The 18,002-nt window shown below is 34.0% G+C and overlaps 1 protein-coding gene across 1 annotated transcript; it reads right to left on the minus strand.

Moving 5' to 3' along the window:
• Positions 1–12,513: 12,513 nt before the first annotated feature.
• Positions 12,514–13,704, minus strand: LOC132270272 (F-box protein SKIP23-like). Its single transcript, XM_059771459.1, has one exon. The coding sequence runs from the start codon at positions 13,702–13,704 to the stop codon at positions 12,514–12,516; it is 1,191 nt and encodes a 396-aa protein (XP_059627442.1).
• Between the last annotated feature and the right edge of the window lie 4,298 nt (positions 13,705–18,002).

An 18,002-nucleotide genomic window follows, 5' to 3' on the forward strand; every position in this document is an offset into this window, starting at 1 on the left:
AGGTGACCGGAGTTATCTGGTGTGTTGCAGCGTATTGTAACAAGCATGCGCATGGATCCGCAGCCGTTAGATGGGTTGTGGATCCTTAGATTGATACGGCGTAGCGCGGAACACCATATGATGGTGCGCGCTAATCATCAGCCGCATGATGAAAGGAGCATAGGTGGATTGATCCGGTGTGGCGCGCATGTAGGAAAAATGATGCAGCCAACCAACCGGAGGTCGCCGCGTCAGCAAGAAGCCATCAACGCGCGCGTGTTGATGCCAGACGCGCGTGAAGGCGCGTGCGCGCGCGTGAGAGAGTGGAAAACATAGGGCTGCGCGTGGGGGAGCTTAGGGCGGCGCGTGGGGGCGCATGAAGGGCCCTGTCAGCTGCTGGAAATTACCAGAATACCCTTAGGGCCTGTTTTGTAAATTCCAGAACCTTAAACGTGGATTTTTAGGTACTGTGTTGGTATTTACGGGTTTAACGGGCCACGAAATTATTATTTTAATATCCGGTAATTATTCTTATGGCCGATTAATCTTTTCTAAGCATTTATTGGCTCGTTTACAGTACGGATATTAATGTGATTTATTTAATGACATTGTTAAATATAAATAGTGTTATTATCTTATTAAATGGTATCAAACATTACTGTTAAATTAAATAATGCCATGGTTTTAGTCATATAAATTATCCATGATATCTTATGGGATGTTTATACTGTTAAATGATATATAAACCATGATTATTATGCTGTGTGCATTTCAGGAAATAAATGGACTGTTTAATTATGTCACATTTATATTATATGGATATGTTGCCATATAGAACCATGTGAGCTGGCTAATAAGTTTAGACTCATTTATACCTTATGCATTCGTTGCTATAGACAGATGTGTGGCTGTCGGGGTATGTGGTTTAGTATTATTGGCATGTGTTGCCTAATTGACATACTCAGTTTATTTAGTATTATTATTGGCATGTATTGCCTAATTGTTATGCTCAGTAACTCATTAGTACATTGAGATGCGTTACTACTGTGTAGTCTTTACAGTCTGTGTTGTCAGTACCGTGCACCATGTATAATAGCTAATTTCCCGGGTAGGGAAAAGCGACACTTAACCACCTAGTGTGAGTCTAAGTGATCACCGTCTATTCTGGTTGAGGTCATATTATACATTGGGTAGTTCCCTTAGGATGTATACAGATATAGTACTCATCCGATTCATAATGATTAATTTATTTGATTCTCTGATTTGGGTCATAGTAGAGAGGACTTGCTCGTGGGGTTGACCCACCATTGTTGTTATTTCAGGATACGGTCAGTACCCGTTCCAAGGTTGAGGTTAGTAGTGTGGGACCACCATCCGAACTCATCTACTCTTACGATCCAGTTCAGGGTAGAAGTTTTATGCATTACTTCAGTTTCAATTTTTATTTACTTTTGACGTTGAACTCTCCGGTTTATATTTAGGGATCCTTGACATAGGATTTCTAAGTTGTAATGGAGTACTGTATTAAATAAAGGATGGATGGATGTTGTATTATTTAGTGTTCCTTTCCTGTCTAAATTCTTTTATTACCATCATTTTGTATTCCATGCTTGTATATTGCCAATTGTTTTTGATATCCCTCGTTTTTCTTGTATAAGCCTGATCAACTTATGCGTTGAAAATGTTGGGGGTGTCATAGTTGGTATCAGAGCATTCCAGGTTCGAGTGTCTTAGGGATCTGTGATTACTATACTTCCGCGTTGTGTATTCTGATAATTAGAGCCTAAGTATTAGGGTTCTTTGTATTCTTTTAGTCGGTCCATTATAATGTACTGACGTTAGATTTTTCTGAATTTAAAAGAAGGATGTCTCAGCGTGGGACAAGGAATACGCACCGTCATCGTAGTATTTCCCCAACTCAAAATGAGAATCAGGAATTTTCCCCTCAAGTTGCTGATATTATTGCACGAGCTGTAGCAGCAGGAGTAGCATCTGCTCTACGAAACCAGCAACCTCCTCCGATAGTACCTGTTCCTGAACCAGTGGCACAGCCAATGTCATGGGACAAAACTCGTCACTCGTTTATCAGAAGGAATCCACCATCGTTTGCAGGGTCCACAGATGTCTTGTTAGCATATCAGTGGAAACAGGAGAGCGAGCGTCATCTTCGGATGGTAATCTGTACCGAAGTGCAGAAACAGATGCTAGCTACATTTATGCTGATAGGCAATGCATTGCAGTGGTGGGAGTCTATTACTACTGTCGATGAGAGGACCAGATTGACTTATGCTAAATTTTAGACTCGCTTTGATGACAAGTATTTTCCTATGTCAGTAAGATTAGCGATGAAGACTGAATTTCTGGATCTGCAACAGGAGGATATGACTGTGGCTGAGTATGAACAGAAGTTCATTAATTTGTCATTATTTGCACCAGAGGAGGTCAATACGGAAGAAAAGAAGAGAGACCGCTTTGTTAAGGGGTTGATATGGCCGATTAAAGTGGTGATCATAGGTAGTCCTGCATATACTACTTATATCCAGGTGGTTAATGCCGCTTTACAGCACTGCCAGATGAGGAGTGATTACCGGAAGTCCAAGGGAGATAAGCGGGCTAACCGAGACTACCAGACAGTGGAGAAAGGAAGCAGCAGTGGTACCAAGTCCAATGATCGGGGCAGATTTCAAGGACATCAACCTTGGAAGAAAAATAAAGGAAACCCAGATGTGCAGAGGGATGGAGTCCCTAATCAGGGTAGACAAGGTGGGGTACCTCAAACCGGACAGGAACAGTTTTCGGGAAGTCAACAGAGGAGACAGGCAGGTCCTTTTACAGGACATTGTTATCATTGTAGAGAGATTGGGCATCCGGCCAAGATGTGTCCCAAAGCTAAGCAGGGACAGTATGGGCAGCCGAGACCTAATCAGCCATTACCTCTACCGGCCCCACCGATGCCACGTGGGCAAGTTCAGAATTTTTCGGCACTTCCACACCACCATTTACTCCAGGACAACCTCCACAGCAGTTGCATCATGGCAGAGTTTATAACTTCATGCCACATAATGCGCAGGCTCCTTAGGCTATTGAGGGTATGTTTTCTATACATGGTAGAACTGCTCGTATACTGTTTGACACTGGTGCATCACATTCTTTTGTGTCTAGATCTTTTGTTATCTTATCTGGTATGATGACTCAGTTATGTGACCAACCTCTTAATATTTATACACCATTGGGAGTTGGCGCAATTTTACGAGAGTGTAGCGGTGATATCCTTATAGATATGGGCCGGCTTCGATTTTGCAAATTTGTTAGTGTTAGATATGCATTCGTATGATGTTATACTTGGGATGGACTGGTTATCTCAGTACCATGCTTGGGTTAACTGTTACGAAAAGTCTATTGTATTTGCTATACCAGGACAGGAGATGTATTTTCTTGTTGTACCACAACCTGACAGAGGGCCTAGCACTTATTTATTCGTTCTTGAGGAGGACTCACAGGAAGCGACTGCGGTATCTCTGGACAGTATCCCGGTAGTACAGGAATTCCAGGATGTATTCCAAGAAATTCCAGGCTTGCCACCGAGTCGAGAGATAGACTTCGTCATTGATTTAGCTCCAGGCACTACGCCTATTGCTAAGGCGCCGTACAGAATGGCACCAGTGGAGATGCGAGAGTTGAAAGATCAAATTCAGCAGCTGCTCAGCCAGGGATTTATTCGCAGGAGTACTTCACCATGGGGCGCACCAATACTGTTTGTCAAGAAGAAGGATGGATCTCTTCGTCTTTGTATTGATTACAGAGAACTGAATAAGGTCACTATTCGCAACAAGTACCCGTTACCCAGAATTGATGACCTATTTGATCAGTTGAAGGGAGCTACTTACTTCTCAAAGATCGATTTGAGGTCTGGTTATCATCAGCTACGAGTCAGAGAACAAGATGTTCCAAAGACAGCATTTCTCACAAGGTACGGATCTTATGAGTTTCGTGTTATGCCTTTCGGCTTAACTAATGCCCCAGCTGTCTTTATGGACTTGATGAATAGAGTATTCAGAGAATACTTAGATCAGTTTGTCATTGTTTTCATTGATGATATTCTGGTTTACTCTAAGTCGGAGAAGGACCATGCCAGACATTTACGCACAGTGTTGCAGACACTTCGAGAACATCAGTTGTTTGCGAAGTTTGAGAAGTGTGAATTTTGGCAGAAAGAGGTCAAATTTCTGGGTCATGTAGTGTCAGAAGAAGGGTTAGCAGTAGATCCAGCCAAGGTTGCGGCCGTTATGGAGTGGGGACAGCCCACCTCACCGACAGAGATTCACAGTTTTCTGGGATTGGCGGGGTATTATCGCAGGTTCATCCAGGGATTTTCCAAAATTGCAGGTCCACTTACTCATCTGACTAAGAAGAATGTACCATTTGTATGGGATGATTCTTGTCAGACTGCTTTTGCTGAATTGAAGAGTAAGTTAACTTCTGCACCTGTCTTAACCACACCTCAGAGTGGAATCGAGTATTTAGTGTTTACCGACGCTTCTCTGAAGGGTTTGGGTTGTGTGCTGATGCAAGAAGAGCGACCAGTTTCTTATGGGTCTAGGAAGCTTAAGCCTCATGAGCTTAATTACCCGACTCACGATCTAGAGCTTGCAGCAGTGGTTTTTGCCTTGCGTATTTGGAGGCATTATCTTTTGGGGGAGACTTTTTGATTGTTTAGCGATCATAAAAGTCTACAGTATTTGTTCACACAGAGGGAACTGAATATGAGACAGCGCAGATGGTTGGAGTTCGTGAAAGACTATCACTTCTCTATTCAGTATCATCCAGGGAAAGCGAATGTTGTAGCAGACGCACTCAGCCGCCGACCCTATGTCAGCCTTTCAGCTTTGTTTGCAACAGAGTGGGATGCTTTGAAGACTGTTGATGAGTTAGCAGACGCTTTTATGGCATGTGTGGTAGTAATTCCTTCTATCATTCATCAGGTCATTCAAGCGCAACTCTCAAATCAACAGTGTATTGATCGGGTTTCGGAGTTAGCCTCCGGAGATGTTCCTTTTTATTCTGTAGGGACTGATGGAGGATTGAGGTACAAGGGACATTTAATTGTGCCTTCAGCTGATAATTTGAGAAATGTTGTGATGAGAGAGACACACACTTCTCAGTTCTCTGTACATCCAAGGGGAGACAAGATGTATCAGGACATGAAATGCCAGTTTTGGTGGGCCGGCATGAAGAGAGATATAGCTATCTTTGTCTCTAAATGTAGCACCTGTCAGATGATTAAGATTGATCATCAGAGACCGCCAGGATCGTTACAGCCACTTCCTATACCAGAGTGGAAATGGGAGAGTATTTCTATGGACTTTATAGAGGGATTACCTACTTCACATCATAATCACAACTCTATTTGGGTCATTGTTGATAAATTGACCAAGTCCGCTCATTTTCTGCCTGTTCGTTCAAACTTTACGTCAGAACAGTATGCTAAGCTTTATATTGCAGAAATGGTGAAACTTCATGGCGTACCATTGTCCATCGTATCAGATAGAGATCCGAAGTTTGTATCAGGATTTTGGAGGAGCTTTCAGCAGGCTTTGGGTACAGAACTTTATCTTAGCATTGCCTATCATCCTCAGACAGATGGACAGACTGAGCGAGTTAATCAGATTTTAGAAGACATGTTGCGGGCATGTGTTCTTGATTTTAAGGGCAATTGGGAGGAATATTTGCCGCTTTCTAAGTTTGCTTATAACAATAGTTATCAGAAAACTATTGGTATGGCACCATTTGAGGCTTTGTACGGTAGACCGTGTAGGTCTCCTGTCTGTTGGCTTGGAGTTGGTGAGAACAGCTTTTTGGGTCCTGAATTTATTAAGGACACGTCAGAAAAGATCGCTATCATTAGGGATCGGATGCGTACGGCTCAAAGCAGACAGAAAAGTTATGCTGACCGTCGAACTCGTGTTTTGGAGTTTAAGGTTGGTGATCAGGTTTTGCTTAAGGTTTCTCCCATGAAGGGAGTAATGCGGTTTGGGTCCAAGGGTAAGTTATCGCCTCGTTTTGTGGGTCCTTTTATGATTACAGATCGGATTGGGGCAGTAGCTTATCGTCTGGCTCTACCAGATAATCTTTACAGGGTACATAATGTTTTTCATGTATCTATGCTGCGAAAATTTCTACGGGACGAAGATCGATATCAACACATTGATGTGGGTGAAATTGAGTTGCAACCCGATGCAACCTATTTGGAACAACCTTACTGTATTCTCGATCGTAGGAATCAGATACTGCGCACGAAGACTATTCCATTAGTACGTGTACAGTGGAGTCATCATAGTGCTACAGAGTCTACTTGGGAACGGGAAGATATTATCCGTGCCAAGTATCCAGAGCTTTTTACTACAGGTATGTAGTGAATTTCGGGGACGAAATTCCTTTATTAGGGGGGGAGAATGTAATACCCCGTATTTTATTAGAGAGTTTAGTTTATTTGAATTAATTAATGTGTAAATTTCTTTACCATTCTTATATTGAGTTCATTTAATGGTGCATGTATTATTCTTAATAATTTTATTTGTTGATTATGTTTAATTAAGCATTATTAGTTAATTAAAGTATTATATTTGTGTTATAAAGTATTATGATGATATAATGTATTCTTATGTAATAATAATAATAATTATAATAGTTTATTAATAATAATAATAATAATAATATTTATAATAATAATAATAGTATTAAATCATAAGTCATGATGAAATTAGAGATTAGGATAGGATTTCATTAATGTTTATGGGTAAGACTTGAAGCCATATGGTTGGGAATGTGGTTAGTTAAATGCAAAATTAGATATTTGTAATATTTAGATTATATAAATTGTATATAAATTAACTAGCCTATCTTAGAAGGAATGGAAGGGAGTTAGAAAAAGTTATATTTTTTAGTGAGCCATTGTAAAAGTGTGGAAAGGAAGAGAGAGAAAGAAAGGAGCTTGGACCGGTGTAGGAGAAATTTACCCGACTACGCGCAATCGGTGGATTTATTTTAAATCCAAAAAGGCAAGTTATTATCTACTTTTCCCCTTTGAATTAATAAATTAACTGTTTAGTTTATTTTTATGCATAGAGCCCAGGTTAGGAGGTTAATAAATTATTAATTTTAGTTTATTAAATTAATGAAATTTTAATTATATAGGATGGTATATATTTATTTAATATCCTATGAAATTAATAATGGCTGAAAATAATTAAATAAGGCTTTAGGGATTTTTCTAGATTTTTTCGGGGCTTTTCTGCAATTTCCGGCGAAACTCCGGCGAGGTTTCCGGCCACCGGCAGTGAGGAAGGTGACCGGAGTTATCTGGTGTGTTGCGGCGTATTGTAATAAGCATGCGCATGGATCCGCAGCCGTTAGATGGGTTGTGGATCCTTAGATTGATACGGCGTAGCGCGGAACACCATATGATGGTGCGCGCTAATCATCAGCCGCAGGATGAAAGGAGCATAGGTGGATTGATCCGGTGTGGCGCGCATGTAGGAAAGATGATGCAGCCAACCAACCGGAGGTCGCCGCGTCAGCAAGAAGCCATCAACGCGCGCGTGGCTGATGCTAGACGCGCGTGGAGGCGCGTGTGCGCGCGTGAGAGAGTGGAAAACATAGGGCTGCGCGTGGGGGAGCTTAGGGCGGCGCATGGGGGCGCATGAAGGGCCCTATCAGCTACTGGAAATTACTAGAATACGCTTAGGGCCTGTTTTGTAAATTCCAGAACCTTAAACGTGGATTTTTAGGTACTGTGTTGGGATTTACGGGTTTAACGGGCCACGAAATTATTATTTTAATACCCGGTAATTATTCTTATGGCCGATTAATCTTTTCTAAGCATTTATTGGCTCGTTTACAGTACGGATATTAATGTGATTTATTTAATGACATTGTTAAATATAAATAGTGTTATTATCTTATTAAATGGTATCAAACATTACTGTTAAATTAAATAATGCCATGGTTTTAGTCATATAAATTATCCATGATATTTTATGGGATGTTTATACTGTTAAATGATATATAAACCATGATTATTATGCTGTCTGCATTTCAGGAAATAAATGGACTGTTTAATTATGTCACATTTATATTATATGGATGTGTTGCCATATAAAACCATGTGAGCTGGCTAATAAGTTTAGACTCATTTATACCTTATGCATTCATTGCTATAGACAGATGTGTGGCTGTCGGGGTATGTGGTTTAATATTATTGGCATGTGTTGCCTAATTGACATACTCAGTTTATTTAGTATTATTATTGGCATGTATTGCCTAATTGTTATGCTCAGTAACTCATTAGTACATTGAGATGCGTTACTACTGTGTAGTCTTTACAGTCTGTGTTGTCAGTATCGTGCACCATGTATAATAGCTGATTTCCCGGGTAGGGAAAGGTGACACTTAACCACCTAGTGTGAGTCTAAGTGATCACCGTCTATTCTGGTTGAGGTCATATTATACATTGGGTAGTTCCCTTAGGATGTATACAGATATAGTACTCGTCCGATTCATAATGATTAATTTATTTGATTCTCTTATTTGGGTCATAGTAGAGAGGACTTGCTCGTGGGGTTGACCCACCATTGTTGTTATTTCAGGATACGGTCAGTACCCGTTCCAAGGTTGAGGTTAGCAGTGTGGGACCACTATCCGAACTCATCTACTCTTACGATCCAGTTCAGGGTAGAAGTTTTATGCATTACTTCAGTTTCAGTTTTTATTTACTTTTGACGTTAAACTCTCCGGTTTATATTTTGGGATCCTTGACATAGGATTTCCAAGTTGTAATGGAGTACTGTATTAAATAAAGGATGGATGGATGTTGTATTATTTAGTGTTCCTTTCCTGTCTAAATTCTTTTATTACCATCATTTTGTATTCCATGCTTATATATTGCCAATTGTTTTTGATATCCCTCGTTTTTCGTGTATAAGCCTGATCAACTTATGCGTGAAAAATGTTGGGGGTGTCACATTTATGAATGGCGTATTTTGTTAATTTAAAGAACAAAAGAATATATTTATTGATAACGATGGGTTGGGTATGACTCCGGACTTGTATCTTCGTGCTCAATGACCCGAACCCTCTGGATTTTGGTCTTGACAATGGTCCCCTCCATGATCTTTCTATTCATCACTCTTATTCCTCTTATATTTAATTGGGATTGATAATAAGATTTAGTAATTTCACTAAGATTGCAGAAAGGTCGAGAGAGGTGCGAGTTTTAAGTGACGGGCAATTTCAGCAGGTATTGAGGAGAAACTGAAAATGGTCAAATTCAAGTACTTTAGGGTCTTTATTAGCCTTCTCAACTACCATTTCATTTATGTTATTTCATTCATGTCATTTTTGTTAATAACATGAATGCTAACCTACCAAAGGCCCTTCGGCCCAATGGTTTAACCTCCCCATCTTTAAAGAAAGGGGGAGGGGTTTGAGTCCTGGTGTGGACAAAAAATGTGTTTGTTTGCTTAAAAAAAGAAAAGAAAAAAAAAACAGAAAGAAAAAGGAATGCTAACCTCGTAATGTGAAGAACTATTTGTGGGTGTTCCTCAATCTTGTTATTGACAACCACAGATTTGATTCCAAAGCAAAAAAGACCTTAACCATTCTCCAAAACTGTTTTGGGTCCAAATGGTAACTCTCACAAGAGTTCTTAAAAAACAAAGGTTTGCATCATTATTTATTAAATATATATCCAAAAAAATCAATCTGTATACTCTATGATATTTTTGTTAGTCAACATTGTTGCAATCGCCAATTCTGTAGTGGTGAAAAGTCTTCTATCATGGGTAGATATCAAGCATAAAGAGAAGATCTTAAAAGAACAAAGGGACAAAGAATCATTAACGGAATTTACAAATAAAAGGTTGTTTATTTGTAATTTTGAAAATAGTTTTGAAAAATTTTAAAAATAGAAAATTGTCTTAAGAAAAATAATAAAATATAGTTATTTGAAAATAACCCTTTTTATAATCGAGTTTTCAAAAAACTGAACCATGTAGAGTTTTCGTACAGTTTTATAATTTCAATTCTATTTTCAGAGTTATAAACTAAGTAGGACCTAATAATTTCTGAAAAGTTGCTTCAATCATTTGTCTCTTCACATCTCTCTCTAATATACAAACTTTCTTTCATAAAATCATTTATTCTCTATTTTTTTTATATTTTGTTCTTGCCTTGAAGAGTCTTCATCCATGAATAATAAAGATATAATGGCATTGGGCAATAAATTATTGACCACATGACATGACATAGATTGTGGTTGATCCGATCAGATAATCTAATTCAATATAATAAAACATATAATATGTTATAAATATATTACTAATGGTATAATATATAATAATACTTATAAATGATTAAAATTCTTTTTTATCATTATTGTCTTTTTCTTCTGTCTCCCTATTTTATCTCTTTTTATTATTTTTTTTCTTTACTAAAAACTCAAATACCAATTTTTTACCCTCTTTTTTTGTTTATTTATTCTTTATTTTTTTGTGAATTCTATTTTTTATTTTTCTCTTTGTTTCCGAATTTCATTTGATATTAAATTTTAACCAAAAAAATTACTTATTTAATGGATCGAGTTATCAGATCGAATGTTTAATTAATAACAAATCAAATAGAAATTCCTTTATAAATAATTCATCAAATAATCGTTTCGGATCAAGTTTGATTCAGTCCGAATCTAATCCATGTACGGACCTAAACGCAACATACAAAAGCAATGACATAAAAAAATATTGTTTTTATTTTTATAAGATATAATTCTTAGTAATACACACACACGGGACATAAAGAATAATTTGTTCCTATGTAATCAATACATTTCGGAGAATCAATAGTTGTTGACTACGAAAATTTCTAAACCACCCAATCTTCAATTCATAATCCTACCAAATTAGATTAAAAAATTTGAAATTATAACTTCTATCAGAATTGATATGTGATTCAATTTTTATATATGATTATTTTAATAAGTCTAGAATTTCTACCAAAAGGATTTTTCCACTTTATATATATATTTTAAGAAAATTATTATTGCACTAAACTGTTAAACCACTTAGTTAAATTTGGTATAAATAGCCAATTAAAATTATTCGGTTATACAATTCACTGCAAGTGTACAATGTAAATATCACTGCTCTATATTTTATTCTCAAAATAATGAATCTAAAGTACAAATACTAACAATGATGCTGATGATGATAAATTATTCAAATTATTTTGATAAAAAGCAATTATTATATTCTTTTACCTCTTTTTAGTGGATTTTTTTATTTTAATATTTTTATCATCCTAAATTCTTCACAAGTTTTTGGAATTGCAACGATCTAACTAAATTTATTATAATTTAAATTCATAATATAATATATATCTATTAATTTAAATTAAAAGAACATAAAAACATAAAACAAAAGGATTAAGTATATCAAAATTTCAAATGAAAATTATAATTGCAAATATTTTATTCTATTTGGAAAAGTTATAAATAAAAAATTTAGTGGTTTAGAAGTTAAATAAAAAATAATAACAACTTCCAGCTCTCCAAATAAAAATAAGGGAACAAAGGAAAACAGAAAATTTCTTGGTCTCAAGATGTCTGTTGTCCGTCATTTTTAGCTTTCAAAATTCTTAAACTTCACTGTACAATATTACTTTGGGATGTGAAACCATGAAAGAGGGTCTCCTTTATAAAAGTTACTCAAAACACATTGTATCACAAAACAATTTCATAGGCACAATGTTCAGAGTCATATAACATGAATCACAACAAAATCATGTATAAGAAAAGACATGTCTCAAGTCTCGAGAGGCATTGACATCCATTTTAAGATCTGAAAATCAATTTAGTAGTTAAAAAATTCAGTTCAATTGATCCTCATCAAGCTAAATTGAATTGAAATGATTACATAACTTACTTTTTCAGAATAGATGGTTGCTAACATGGTACATGGACTGACAATTAAAATTGTAAACACGTGTTGGACCAAAGAAGGCCACACTCAACAGATCAATGAACGTCTCAAATTAAGTTGTTAGAATTATTTTAGTAGTCTATCTGTATGTTAGATACAAACAAATTAATGAGGTAAATGCAGTATAAAGTGCTTCTGTAATTACAATTGTTATCAAGCATTGTTCAGATCTTTCCAACGTCTGGTTTTAAGGAATATTGTTCATGATGCTAATAGAGAAAAAAGACAAGCAATTCCTTGTAAACAAAATAAATAAATAAATCGATCTCCGGTCATATATTTATGATAACCATAAATAGATTATGAGAACCAATCACAAATAATATTTACTTAAAGTCTCAAAAACATGATCTAATATTCACAACTAGAGAAAAAAAAAAAAAAAAAAAAAAAAAAAAAAAAAAAAAAATTTGTTTCAGCACTGGAGAAAAATAATAATAATAATAATAAAAAAGCCAAATAAATTAGATTAGACCAAAAGATCCTCAAGAAATTAATTCTGTACTCAATTACCTACCATACTGGGCACAATCCAAATTGAGGTCGGCATATGCTTATGCGAAGGATCAAGAATGTAATGCGTTCCAAAGCTTCCATTCTCTATGTTAAAGATACCAATGTCCCGGCGACCAAATGGGAGATGGTGAACAAAGTCAATATAATCGTCTGTGTAGTATATGGAATTTGGTTGACACCCGGGCCAGTTGGAAGATGAAACACAAATTGAATGGTTATCTCCCAAAAACAGACTGTCTCCACATAAGCTCTTCATTTCAACCCGATTAGCAAAACCCTCTTCAGTTTGTTGTAAAAGTATCTTGAAAACCTTAAACACTGAGGTTGCAAGCTGATCATCTATATATTTTAGATACCTTTCTACAACAAGTAGATTTCCGCTTGATGATTCCACGAGATACATCCGCATTTGATTGACCCTATAAGTCTGCGGCAGTGTAATTACTTTCTGTTGGGGAACCTTACTCTCCCGAGCACTTCTATTAAGATTAATCATTTTGATTCTACCCCAAAGATCAACAGCAAGAATCTGACCTTTATAATATATGACATCTTCGTAAGCACTATCGAATTTATCTCGATCAGTATAAGTCCAAACTTTGTCTCCTGGCTGAATGAATGCCAATCTTCCATTAATATTATCATAGATTGCGGAAACAATATAGTCATTAACCGATAAAGCAGGGTCAGCTAACAATGCAACCTTCTTAAGTACAAACTCAACCTCAACTTGAGTTGTGTCATCATCAGAATCGTCATCGCTCTCATAACGTTTGAATTTTGAGCGGTTAATAACCGGAGGAAGCTCAATGGTGGCCCCACAGAATGGGTTGATTAGGGTTAAGGCAAAAGATTCTTCAACGGTAAATAACCAACCATGTGAGGAACCACAAAACCTCTTTTTGTAAGGTACTTGTAACTGAAAATCATATAGTTTATTGTGAGTAATGCTGTATAGACTACGTCTTTCCTCGCTATTATCTTCTGTAGGGACCATCAACAATGGAACTTGTTGATTCTTTTTAAAGAATTGAACTCTGTTCTGTATTGCCAATGATTGCCATTCTTTACAGACGGCACCAAAGCGAATATAGTCGGAAAGAGAAACTAAATTGTCTAGAATCATATCCAGTAAGTGATTTGGAAGCCAAGCCCAATTGGACTGCGATACTGAGCCCATATCCAGAATCAATAGCACTGCAATGACGACAAATCAAAAAAATTGATTGGCAAAAATTCGAATGGGATAATGAGATTCCTAAACTGAATGATTAAATAAAATAATAATAATAATAATAAGTTAGAGTTGCAATTTTCATCAAACAAATTATATACATATAATACGTAAGAAACTATAGCCAACTTAAATTTGTTGTTATCCATTTATATAAAAAAAGAAAAAAGAAATAAAAGAGATATTTACATGAATTTAATCAAGCATATGAATACATGGCAGAATAATCGTAATTTCAGCCAATATATGAATCTATATAATCACAATAACTCCTGAAGCGACTCAAACAAGTAAAAGAGAATCAAAAAACCAAAGTGAACTAAGTGATATATTAATATGACAGGGATGATAGTGATATATATATATATATATATATATATATATAAAGTGTTAAATGACAGTAGTATCCCTGTTATTCCTTGCACGCTTTCTGGCTTCTCTATCTTGTATCTGTATCTAAATTGTGTTCAATTACATCAGTAATTGGGTTACAATTTGTGACAAGTCTGATTTCATAGTATGGAGTTGGTTTGGCTATTTTTCCATGAAATATTTGTGGAATAAATTTGATAATCAAGAATTTTAAAGAAAATATCAAATAAAAGGTAAGTTTTCATATTATTTATATTAATAAAATACTATTTTTTAAGTTCTCATATATTTATTGAAGAATTTAAAAGTAAAAATAAAATTTAAAGGGCTAAGAGCTCTTTTCATGCAAAAGAAAATAAAGAAATCATAAGGTAAAGAAAAAAATTTTGTTAGGCCTAAACCCAAAAGTTGAAAGAAACACAAAAAAAATAAAAATAAAAAAAGAAAAAAAGAAAAGGGAAACTAAAAAAAATTACAATACGTATATCTATAACCAAATCGAACAAATTCAGAAAGCGAAACCAACTTGTCCAGAATCATATCCAATAACTTCTTGGGAAACCGTGCCCAATCTGACTCCACTGACCCGTTAATTTCTTGCAATGTCAACAAATCAAAGAATATAAATAATCACATAAACTTATATTATATCTACAATACTCAAATAATTGGCAAAAATTCAAATGGAATTTATAATTTTAATAACTTACATTATATCTACAATACTCAAATAATCACAATAACTTACATTATATCTACGATACTCAAATAATTGGCAAAAATTCGAACGGGATTTATAATTTTAAACTAAATAATTCACAAAAATAAAAAAATAATAAAAAATAAAATAAAATAAAATAAAATTGACAAACTTACTGGTGGTTAACTATAGTATGAATAAGTTAGTGGTGTAATGCCTCTTTCATCATATCAAACTCGTTACTAACAAATCTGAAAAAACTAATCTTTCAATATTAAAATCTGATTGAGCCACAACCAAATTCAAGTCACAATCCGTCCCAACCCATAAAAACAATATCAATATATATATATATTGAATATAAACGGGAGTGGATCCTCTCCAAGAAAAATTTTCTCCTAGCATCTACAGGTATTAATCCTATGACTATTAAGGCGCCACGTCAACTACTTCTTTGACTCACTAAATATATTAAAAGTTACTGCATTTACTTAAAATATCTAACTATATTAAATTATAGATTTACCCACATTAAAAAAAAAAAAAAACTTTTTTTCTCTTTCTAGTCTCTTCCTTCTCTCCCCTATATATATATATATATATATATATGGCTAGAACAAACCCACTTTGCTCCTTCTCTTGATCTGCCATTGACAACTCTCTCTCTAAAACCTTCAATCAACAAAACTGTTTAAGCTTGAAGCCTTCGAATCAATTAATAATTCCAATGCTTGGTGATGGCAATCAACAAAACTGTTCAAACTCTTAAATATATATTATTGGAGAACTATAACTCAATTTCCTAAATTGGATATAAATACAAATTAAAGGATCATAATTAATTTTAATTGGAATTGACAAAAATAAAAAATAAAAAAGCGATTCAACAGTAAAGAAGAGAGTTGAATTGTATATAATCTGTAGATATATATATATATATATATATATATATATATATATGTGTGTGTGTGTGTGTGTGTGTGTGTGTGTGTTATATAGGAGAGAGAAGGAAGAGAGAAAAAAGTAATTTTTTTTTTTTTTAATATGGATAAATTTGTAATTTAACATATTAAAAAGTGTGGTAACTTTTCCAATATAAACAATCAAAACAACTTTCCTTAAATAATCTTAAACTTCACACTTGGGGGATGCAAACCTTATGAGTAGATGTATAAACGTCGAGAGTTTATTTTGTTTTCTTTATATATAAAGATATAATATTTCCTTAAACAGAAAAACGAGAGTTTATTTAAGGAAATTGCACACAGTATCGTTGTCGGTAATTGTGTTTCATAGCAAGTCTTGATATTGACATGTAGTGATTTATATTTTTTTCACCACACGAAGTGATAAATTAAACTCACTAAAATAAAAAGAATTTTTATTTATGTAACATGATACAATTGATTGATAATATATTAAGTTTATATATGAATTTATTTAACCATATAAATACATGATTGAATAATGGCAAAATAAGTAAAAACACAATAAAAAATAATATTATAATCTTAAATGGAATAAGTAAATAAAAACAAATAAAAAAAGAAGAAAATAAATAATATGAATAGTTTAAAGAACTTACAAAAGTTTGCAATAATAACTTCCACGATGAAGAATACAGTGAGATTTCTGAAGCTGCGTAGATGTATATATATTTTTATGAGATTAGTCAGGGTTTTATTGTCCAAAAAATGTATTATAGGGATAGATATATTATAATAAAAATAAATAAATTGGAGAAAATCATAAATATATATATATATATATATATATATATATATATATATATATATATATTTATGAAATAATAATAATTACATCTTCAACTAACATTTTAACAAAATCATTATTGATAACTTCCTCAACTAACATTTTTACAGAATCATATTATTAGTAAAAAGCAGGTGCTCGAAACTCAAAATTTTATTTATAATTTTAATTAATTTTTCATATACAAAATTATATATATACATAAATTAAACCTTTTTACAAATAATTAGTCAGCAATTGTTTTGAGTAATTAAATAATTAATTAGTAACTTGTTCTGACTAATTTAAATTTTAGATATTTATGAAATCAAATGTGTTGTCCTTTTCACATTCATTAGCAACAAACAAATTTCTAAAAGTAAATAATAAAGTTTAAGGAGTTGTAATTTCTTATTTAAGTTATTTTTAATCATAAGATATAAATGCTAATTATAAATAAATATTAAAATTCATATTTTAAGTAATTAGACATAATTGTAAATCATAATAGGTCAAAAAAAATAACACACAACACGGATAATATGTTTTAAAATAATATATATCAATAAATTATCTTCAACGACTAATAGCAATTTATCAAGCAACTGGAGTTTGAAGAGGATAAAGTATAAATTCAATTACCACTATAAGAATCCAATTAATAAAAACAAGTTTTGAAAACAAAAATAAGGCAAAAGTGCCAAAAACCCTCTATGATCAAAAGTCAAAAATACACCCTAAACTATTTGGACTTGCAAATTGAACCCTCATCTATATCAATGTTGTAAAAAAGACCCTCCCTTTGGCGTCGGTTCATACACGAGCTGGTATATTTTCAAATAATTCTCAAATTACCCTTGAATTGCAAGTAATATAATGACACTCTCTAAAGTCTGAACAATATACTTGGATTTTTTAGGGATTAAGGATGATGTATAAAAGTCTGTAAATTACATGTTAAACCCCCTCACCAATGTTGAAATTGCGCACAGTAACTACACCACGGTACCCTTAGACGTTTGTGTTTCATGGCAGAAGCCTTAATATTGATGCAAAGTGTTTTTTTTTTTTCAAAGTATTTTTATTTTATTTATATAACATGATACAATTAGTTGATGGTATAATTATATATGAAACTATTTTAGCATATGAATATAAATACATGATCGAATAGTAGCAAGCAGGTAAAAACACAATAAGAAACAGCATTATAATTTTAAAAAGGAATAAGTACATAAAAAAAGAGAACGAAAATAAAGAATATGAATAGTTTAAAGATCTTACCAAAGTATGCAATAATAACTTCCACAACTAACAATGAGTACAGTGAGATTTATGAAGCTGTGTCGATGTGTTTATATATATATAGAGAGAGATGCTTACAATTCCTCCCCTAATCAAGAAAGGAATAAAGGAAAAA

Source organism: Cornus florida, unplaced genomic scaffold (assembly GCF_030987335.1).
Source record: "Cornus florida cultivar Cherokee Brave unplaced genomic scaffold, ASM3098733v1 CherokeeBrave_3.0.0_Hap2_Chr08, whole genome shotgun sequence".
NCBI classification, from domain to species: Eukaryota; Viridiplantae; Streptophyta; class Magnoliopsida; order Cornales; family Cornaceae; genus Cornus; species Cornus florida.

Coding starts and splice junctions, on each gene's coding strand:
- LOC132270272 (XM_059771459.1), bottom strand. CDS start 13,704: ATGGGCTCAGTATCGCAGTCCAATTGGGCTTGGCTTCCAAATCACTTA.